This window comes from Salvelinus alpinus, chromosome 9, assembly GCF_045679555.1.
Source record: "Salvelinus alpinus chromosome 9, SLU_Salpinus.1, whole genome shotgun sequence".
Taxonomy (NCBI): domain Eukaryota; kingdom Metazoa; phylum Chordata; class Actinopteri; order Salmoniformes; family Salmonidae; genus Salvelinus; species Salvelinus alpinus.
In genome coordinates, this window is record NC_092094.1 from 42,824,189 (window position 1) to 42,833,497 (window position 9,309).

A 9,309-nucleotide genomic window follows, 5' to 3' on the forward strand; every position below is an offset into this window, starting at 1 on the left:
TTGATAGGCAGCTTAAGCTTCTTGAATTCAACCATTATTGGGTTCAAATACATATTTTGATTTGTGAACCGCCATCCACAACAATCACAATCCAACCAAAGGCGCAAATAGCTAAATCAGAGAGTAGCAGTGTGATTTATATCAATGCGCTATGTACAGTACCATTCAAAAGATTGGACACACCTACACATTCAAGGGTTTTTCTTAATTTTTACTATTTTCTACATTGTAGAATGATAGTGAAGACACAAAATGATGAAATAACACATGAAATTATGTAGTAACCAAAAAAGTGTTAACCAATTTAAAATATATTTTATATTTGAGATTCTTCAAAGTAGCCACCCTTTGCCTTGATGACAGCTTTGCACACTCACAGACATACTGTCACAGATCCCTACGGAACTGTGTCATTACGCACACCTGGTCCCCATTTCCCTGATTGTAATTGTATAAATATGCCCTTTGGTTCACCATTGGGCTGTCGATTAGTGTTCCAATGTCCGTTGGTCGTGTGAGTACCTGTGCCTTGTTGTTTTGACTTGCTTTCCGCTTGTATTGTGCAGATGATTACGGGTCTTGTCCCGTGTGGTATCATTGTGCGCTGGTGTTATTTATTCGAGGTACTCCTCCCTCTTTTGTTTGGGTTTCAACCCTGTGTTTTGTCTACGTGTTTGTTTGGTCTTCGTCCCCGTGCCTTTACATGGCACGATGTAATTTGGGAATAAAAAAATATATACTATTACGCATTCCTGCACCTGTCTCTCGATCCTTCATACCAGCGTGACACACAATAGTTTTGTAGGAAAAGTGCAAAATACTTCTAGGCAACTCATTGATTTTTTTTTTACACACTTTCTATTACTATTTCCTTGTAAGGAGAACCGTTTATTTCCACTAATGCAAAATTACATAAGATGCAGTGTAAAACAAGTATATTATTTCCACAACAAACCAGTGTTTTTATAACAAATCAGCATTGTATATAGTTACTGTCTTCAAATATTGACTTAAGCAAAATATACTATGATAAAAAATAAACTTCCCCAAAAAGTTATGCAGGCATGTATCAAAATGTCTTTAGTCTTTGCTAGAAAAATAACATTTCAATTCATACATAGTATTTCTGATTAAAAGGCAGGATAGCTGTAGAATCAAAATGGTCCTTAACCGTTAAAGAGATATAAAACATTGAACATAGCTTTTGGATAGGTGTTTGTTTCTCCATGTGACCCTTATTCTTTAGGAACCTCTGTTTTAAACCATGCCTGCACTGAGTCCTTGTTCTCCGCCACCCATTTGATGTTAGCTGTTGTCCTCTCAATGGACTGTGAAACTGCCAAGGTACCTGAGCCAAAGCCAACCTCAGAGTTGTCCGCCTGGAATTGCTTGAGCTGTGGCAGCGAAGAGAAACATGAACTTGTATTGTGTAGAAACCTCAATATTCAAGGTCGACATAGTGTCCAATACAAATATGTTGAGCAGTACGTGCTGAAAAATCCCCTAAACTTTAATTTTACCTGTTTGAGCTCAAATTCTGTTGAGAACCTCTTGGTCACACCATTGATGAGGTTGGAGAAGGAGAAAGATCCACCACCGTACCTATGACAGAATAAGAGGTAAAGCTAAAGATCAACATCTAGTGAAGAGTTAAATCAAATATCAATGTGACAAATAATTACTTTGAAAATGAAACAATCAAAACAATGTGTGTTTTAAAAGCTCAAACTCACTGAGTAAAGATGTAACTCCATCGGTCTCTCATAAAGTCCCAGGCCAGAGACTGGCCCACCACGTTGCTTGCAATGTAAACAATGGTAGAGGTAGCATCCTGCTTGCGAATTTTGGTTGCATCCAGGGTGTATTCCAGGTACCTAAATGTGGCATGGAGGTACAAAGACAATATGAGGCATTGAAGCACCTCATATTCATGTCAAACACACAAGTCTCTTTCACGCAATGTTTTAATATTTCTCCTTTTGACGCCAGACAGAGAATCAAGGATTTGCTGCTTATTGAATACTCTCTCACACTTACAGGAGGGCTAATAACAGATTGCAATTTTAGGTTAACATTACTATATTTAGTCTGGCCTGGAAAACTTGAACTCACTTGTTGAGTAGCCATGGCTGCTTGGTACAGGCCAGGGCAGATCGAAGCTTGTCTGCCTCAATAGCGATGGTGGCAGCCTTGAACTGATCCCAACCAAATTCCCACTCCGCAGCCCCCCCTGCAGCAATAGCACTGCAGTACACTGTCGTCCTCAAGTTGGGGTGTATCCTAATAGGAAAGAAAATATCTAAATATTTCAGCATCTATCATGCTGTGTGGTACTCAAAATGTTTGATATTTACTGTTACAGGTGTAGGATCTTAATTTGTAATGAAGGAAAAACATTTACTAATTTACACATTTAAAACACTAAATGCTTCTGAAGTTTGTCATTTCCATTTTGAAATTTCAGATGTCATTTTCCCTTAGGAAAAATGTATCAACCCCTACAAAAATTATAATCCACATAATTTACATTTCCTGTTGCTGCAGGATTATTTTCCTACTGTAGAAAACTGGCTCAGATTAAGATCCTACATCTGTAAGGGTATTCAGAAATGAACTCACGGATTGTTTGCAGAGTCTTTCATCCACTGACTGTACCAGCCTTTAGTCAGAGTCTGGCACTCTTCCATACCAGTGCTGCAGGCCACCCTGATGGCATTCACCTGGTTGTACCTGAGGGTGTAAAAATACAAGTAAGGGGATTGTCTTGGCCTTCATATAGTTAGGTAAGCCATAGTGATATTGTGAAAATGATACTTTTGTTTGGACATGGCTGGGTAAAAGCAAAAATAAAATTGTATATTATAATCAAGAAATGTAAGGCTATTGATCTACTCACTGGTCCATATGTCCAGTGGGTACTTCTGTCCAGTTTCCAGTGATATTCCCAAAGTGCTTAAAAAGTGGTTCTATTTGATATTTTAGGTAAGTCTAAATGATCAAAACAAACATGAGAAAAAGTGTAATTTCCAATATTTTTTTTGTTTAGTATACTGCCCATAATATTATTTGTAACATGCTTTTTATTTTTTAGCATTGCTTTTCTAGATAATAAACCAACCTGCATATCCCCATAGATTTCACTCCGATCAAACATGAGGTAGAAAAAGTCCAAGTTGTCAAGAGCTGACTCCCACGGCATATATTCCCTTTCACTTCTGAGATACTTCGTTGTTCGCAACGCTAATGTTGTGTCGATATATTTTGCCCTTGACAGAGAAAATATACAAATTAATTGAGAATCCTTCTAGGCCTACTATTTATCAATCTAATGCCAATTATTACTATTTAAACCCCGCATACAGTCAACTATGTACTCACCTTGCAAGGTTAAAAGCATCATCCACCAATTGAGCTCTGTTGATAACTGGAATAGACTATGCGAAAACATTACCATCAACATTAGCATGAATGACTGTTTCTGTATTTTGTGTAATTTGATGTTTATTTGGAGAATAGATAGTTTATATCAATGGCTGACCTCATGATGGCTGCCCAGTTCAACGAGGAGACGTTCCCAGTTGGCGTTATCATAATTAACCCTATAGTATCCAGAGACGTTAAGGTTGGCCAGTATCCAGTTGTTCTCAGTGACTGTCATTTCAGGCTTATTAGCTTAATATTTAGGGACAAAAGCAACATGTCAATTTCTAAATAATGCTCTTTGATAAGATTCTCTTGGCTGTACTGTAATCCCTAGCTTTGCTCATCTCCATCCATTAACTGTTTATTGCTTTAAATATACCACAATACATTTGACAGGTTCCCACATAGTCAGTGGTTGTAATGCATACCAGTTTTGTCCTCTAGCCATGTCTGTTGATATACAACTCCTGTGTTCATCCACCTGATTGGTACTATCCACGTATAACTGGGGAAAGACATTATCATTAGGTTATTGTGCGCTATACAGTTTTTCTATTAGTATTGATTAAGGTTATGAATGATACTGTGACACTCATAAAGGTGTTATGACTGGTTCAGAAAGGTGTTATGTATACCCCCCTATAGTAAAGTGCTACCTTTTGTTTAATCCTCAACTTAGTTTGCAATTATTCATCATTTTCATTCAGACGTACTTGAAGTCAGATGGTGGTACACTCCCTGCAGTGGCAGGGTCCAGAAGGAAGTGCTGCTGGGTGATCAGTCCAGTGGCTGTGTTTATGGTGACCACTGGGAAGCCCATCTGAAGGACCCAGCGGTTCATGATGCTGTGCACAGTTTGGCCTGTGGGAAGAGACGTGCCAGTGGAATTTACTGCCTAGAGACAAAGGAAAGAAACGTTAAGGTTAAAACAAATACATACAGTACCAGTCAAGTGTGGACACACCTACTCATTCCAAGGATTTTCTCTATTTTTACTATTTTCTATATTGTAGAATAATAGTGAAGACATCAAAAACGATGAATTAACACATGGAATCATGTCGTAACCAAAAAAGTGTTAACCAATTTAAAATATAATATATTTGAGATTCTTTAAAGTAGCCACCCTTTGCCTTGATGACAGCTTTGTACACTCTTGGCATTCTCTCAACCAGCTTCATGAGGTAGTCACCTGGAATGCATTTCAATTAACAAGTGTGCCTTGTTAAAAGTTAATTTGTGGAAGTTATTTCCTTAATGCGTTTGAGCCAATCAGTTGTGTTGTGACAAGGTCGGGGTGGTAATCAGAAGATAGCCCTATTTGGTAAAAGACAAAGTCCATATGGCAAGAACAGCTCAAATAAGCAAAGAGAAATGACAGTCCATCATTACTTTAAGACATGAAGGTCAGTCAATTTGGAAAATTTCAAGAACTTTTAAGTGCAGTCGCAAAAACCATCAAGGACTATGATGAAACTGGCTCTTATGATGTTCGCCACAGGAAAGGAAGACCCAGAGTTACCTCTGCTGCAGAGGATAAGTTCATTAGAGTTAATTGCACCTCAGATTGCAGCCCAAATAAATGCTTCACAGAGTTCAAGTAACAAATGCATCTCAACATCAACTGTTCAGAGGAGACTGTGTGAATCAAGCCTTCATGGTCGAATTGCTGCAAAGAAACCACAGCTAAAGGACACAAATAAGAAGAGATTTGCTTGGGCCAAGAAACACAAGCAATGGATATTAGACCGGTGGAAATCTGTCCTTTGGTCTGAGGAGTCAAAATGTGAGATTTTTGGTTCCAACAGCCATGTCTTTGTGAGATGCAGAGTAGGTGAACGGATGATCTCCACATGTGTGGTTCCCACCGTGAAGCATGGAGGAGGAGGTGTGGGGGTGCTTTACTGGTGACACTGTCAGTGATTTATTTAGATTTCAAGGCACACTTAACCAGCATGGCTACCACAGCGTTCTGCAGCGATACGCCATCCCATCTGGTTTACGCTCAGTTTGACTCATTTGTTTTTTAACAGGACAATGACCCAACACACCTCCAGGCTGTGTAAGGTCTATTTGACCAAGAAGGAGCGTGATGGAGTGCTGCATCAGATGACCTGGCCTCCACAATCACCCAACCTCAATCCAATTGAGATGGTTTGGGATGAGTTGGACCGCAGAGTGAAAGATAAGCAGCCAACAAGTGCTCAGCATATGTGGGCACTCCTTCAAGACTGCTGGAAAATCATTCCAGGTGAAGCTGGTTGAGAGAATGCCAAGAGTGTGCAAAGCTGTCATCAAGACGAAGGGTGGCTACTTTGAAGAATTTAAAATATAATTTGATTTGGTTAACACTTTTTTGTTTTACTACATGATTCCATATGTGTTATTTCATATTTGTGATGTCTTCACTATTATACAATGTAGAAAATAGTAAAACTAAAGAAAAACCCTTGAATGAGTAGGTGTGTCCAAACTTTTGAATGATACTGTATATATATATATATATTATTGTTGATAGGAGTTTCATCAAGTTATCACTACTGTTTCAGTGTTTGATTATGTAATAATAGAGAGGAAACGTACCATTTGGAGGTGATCCCAGAGGTCAGTATACACTGTGTTATCATAGGCAAACGTGTTCAGGTATGTCTGTGGGAGAATAGGGGAAAGAATATACAGAAAGGTTATTCAGCAACACAATAAACATACATAATTGCTTTGAACTTATAGATGCATTGACACATTTTACTACATCTACCCTGTACTTACTCTTCTCTTATGACAGCCAGAGACAACCATTTTTGTTCTACCACCTGCAGTACAGTGTTACTCAGGATTATATTAATAATATGATAATATACTGTACATACTCCGAGTCCTTTGGAGAAGACCTCTTCAGACAGGAAATCAGAGAGCATTCTCAACACTGATGCTCCCTGTGGAACGCCACAGAATTCAAATGACGATACATGATATAGCTACAACTAAAACAAATATATATTAATCATGGATAGATATTTAATATCTGCAACACAATTAGTCACAATTTATGATTTTATTTATGTTGATATCAATGTTATTTGTTCTTCAAAGATCATGGCAGAGAAAATACTTGAGTGTACCTTGCTGTAAGAGATGGCATCAAACAGTTCACTGATTTGCTCAGGCTTTTGGATGTCCTCCTCTTTGGAGGACAGGGGGTGAGATGAGGCAAGAGCGTCTACTGCAAACACCCTGTGCACATCACCCAGAACTATCAGGTCTTTCTGTGGAGGGAAAATACATGATTATACAATGAGGGAGACCTCTCCAGTCCACTCCATGTGGACAATTGATATGCATTGTCTTCATAATTTGTTCAGCCAAAGAAAATAATATTAATGACAGAAAGCTGTCCAAATGAAGGTCTGAGATGAATAGAAAAATAGTTGAAACACTTACAATGTTCCAGTCAGGCTCTGCTTCATTTGCCCCAAGATATTCTACGTAAGATGCAAAGCCCTCGTTTAGCCACAGGTCATTCCACCACCTCAGTGTCACAAGGTTCCCAAACCACTGAAGAGAAGAGATTCATGTTACTTACAAGACCATTCAAAATAAAACAGGTTGACTTCAATCCAAAGTAATCAGCTAACATAAGACAAGATAATATACAGTAGGTTATGAATTGCTAAAACATACAGTAACTGCATTTACTTACAAATGTCTAATCAAGTTAGCCAAAGTACATGACCCAGTTAATCGTTTTATGAAAACACAGGGAGGTACAGTATATTGTATGTACAATACTGTATGTAGTTCACATACCATGTGGGCCAGTTCATGAGCAATAATGGTGGCGATCCTTTCTTTGTTTGAATTGGAGGACATCTTAGGGTCGTACAAGAGGGCTGTTTCTCTGTATGTAATGAGTCCCCAGTTCTCCATTGCTCCAGCATTAAAGTCAGGCAAAGCTATCTGGTCTGGAAGAAAGAATCAGCAAACAAAAAGGATGACACATTCTCAGCCATATACGGTACTATAGAGCTACAATAACTCCATGAATAAAGAGTTAACAGATGCCATATAAGAGTTAAGAACAAAATAGTTATTACGTTTTAACAGTAAGTAATTGACAGCATACGGCTTCCCATAAAGAAGTGTCTGAAACCTATAAAGAAATCTATCATCTAAAACCTTATCAAGATGTAAGAAATTCAACTTCTATAAAACCCTTACCTGACTTTGGCAGAGGGTAGGTGGCATTGTAATATTTTTCGAAGAATTTCAGGATGGGTCCTGTTTTGTTGAGGGCGTACTCGCCTTGTCCATCAGCGATAGCTTTTTTGCGGGCATAGATCCGGATCTGAAAACAATTTAGCAGCATTGCACTTCATACTGTATATCACAAACACAGTTATATCCACATAGACTTTATGACACTTGAACATTATGAGCTTTTTCCTTGAATGTGACAAACGGCAACATGGGACTGAACTTAGTTATTCTAAAGAATAGGTCAAATACATTACCAGAACATTGTCTTTTGTGCTGTTAATATAGTCGTAGTCACTGACAATAAACGCCAACAAGTATGTTGACATTTTTTTTGTTTCGTCGAAAGATGTCCTCCAAACTCTCACAGACCCCTCGGGCCCCATCTCATTGACTTCAACAGGAGCTGAGCAAGAATTAGGAAAACAAGAGCGGACAATAAGATGTTTTGATAAGAGTCATAATGCAGCATTTCTGAACCAAAGCGTTCTTTAAACATTCACAGTACAGACCATGCTCCATGCCGTTGGACAGGGCCACTGTCATCGGGGGGTGGAGGAGTGTGATGTGGAAGATGGCTTTCATTGCAGGCTCATCAAAACAGGGGAAGGCTTTCCTGGCATCTGTGGGCTGCATTTGAGTTGTCGCAACAACTCTGAGACAAACAGTACAATGGTTCAGAATTGTTTCGTCAAATATAGGTGTAATCCATCAAGTCAATCTACATCAGCATTACAGAGTTTAAGCTTCATTACAACTTACTTTTCCTCTCCTTCCTCTGTATATACACTCCTATAAAAGCCTCCCAGGTCATCAGCCAGCTCCCCAACAAACACTGTATCCAGCTGGTAGGATTCTCCAACAGCTAACTTGCCATTCAGTTCCAATACCAGGAACTGAGTTGTTGGCTGTAGCCAGGATTTCTTTATGGTTGGTGCGGGTGTGCTACCGAGAGCAGACAGTTTAGCCAGATGGTCATCACCCAAATTGGTGTAGTTCAGCTTGTTGGAGTGTATGAGGATCAGGTCTGTCTCCTTCACACATTGGAAGACCACATAGGATTTCCCTGTGAAGATGTAGAGGCCTTGTGCATTGACGGTGAGTCGAGGCCACAGGGTTAGGTTGTAGTGATCAGGCTTCAGGGTGTCTGGGAGACGGTATTTGTCCCATGGTTCATTTGAGGGCGCAGTTGTGGGTATGACAGGTGTGGTGACCTGTGGCTTGACAGTTGACCCTCCAGGTGTGGTGACCGGTGGCTTGACAGTGGAACCTCCATTAGTCGGACTGACAGCCTCGTTTTTGGCTACCTCTTGAGAATAAACGACTGCCAACGCAATGATGGTGGCCACTGCCCCTGCACCAAACACAATGCCCACCACCCCAACAAACTTACTGATATAGAAGCCTCCCCCCATGTCCAACTGGCGTAAAACTACACAGCAAAAGAGATGATGTGGTGTCTGTGCAGTTATTTATATAGCGGTACACCAGTGGACTCTCCTCCTACCAGGACTAATGGCTCAACCATTAACACGACATAGCTCTGGTGGGCAGAGACACACAGTTACTTCTAGGGGTCACAGATCTAGGTTCATTTTATTTATTTAACCAGGATTGTCCTCTTAGTAACAA

General features: G+C 39.6%; 1 protein-coding gene across 1 annotated transcript; it reads right to left on the minus strand.

Annotated features, from left to right (window-relative positions):
- Window positions 1-332: 332 nt before the first annotated feature.
- Window positions 333-9,104, minus strand: anpepb.1 (alanyl (membrane) aminopeptidase b, tandem duplicate 1). The gene is made up of 20 exons (XM_071326267.1): window positions 8,440-9,104; window positions 8,190-8,332; window positions 7,935-8,083; window positions 7,642-7,768; window positions 7,231-7,385; window positions 6,865-6,978; window positions 6,546-6,689; window positions 6,294-6,359; window positions 6,007-6,072; window positions 4,137-4,318; window positions 3,852-3,928; window positions 3,539-3,672; window positions 3,379-3,434; window positions 3,119-3,266; window positions 2,897-2,988; window positions 2,620-2,730; window positions 2,113-2,280; window positions 1,734-1,874; window positions 1,521-1,602; window positions 333-1,394 (listed from the first exon to the last, which is right to left on the minus strand). Exons 1-20 carry the CDS (start codon window positions 9,090-9,092, stop codon window positions 1,236-1,238), a joined length of 2,967 nt encoding a protein of 988 aa, XP_071182368.1. The 5' UTR covers window positions 9,093-9,104; the 3' UTR covers window positions 333-1,235.
- Between the last annotated feature and the right edge of the window lie 205 nt (window positions 9,105-9,309).

Excerpts from the sequence above, each read along its gene's own strand:
- anpepb.1 (XM_071326267.1), bottom strand. The coding sequence starts at position 9,092 with ATGGGGGGAGGCTTCTATATCAGTAAGTTTGTTGGGGTGGTGGGCATT. Across the intron at positions 3,267-3,378 it reads GATGCTTTTAACCTTGCAAG|GGCAAAATATATCGACACAA; the intron begins GTGAGTACATAG and ends TTCTCTGTCAAG. Across the intron at positions 1,395-1,520 it reads CAGAATTTGAGCTCAAACAG|CTCAAGCAATTCCAGGCGGA; the intron begins GTAAAATTAAAG and ends TCGCTGCCACAG.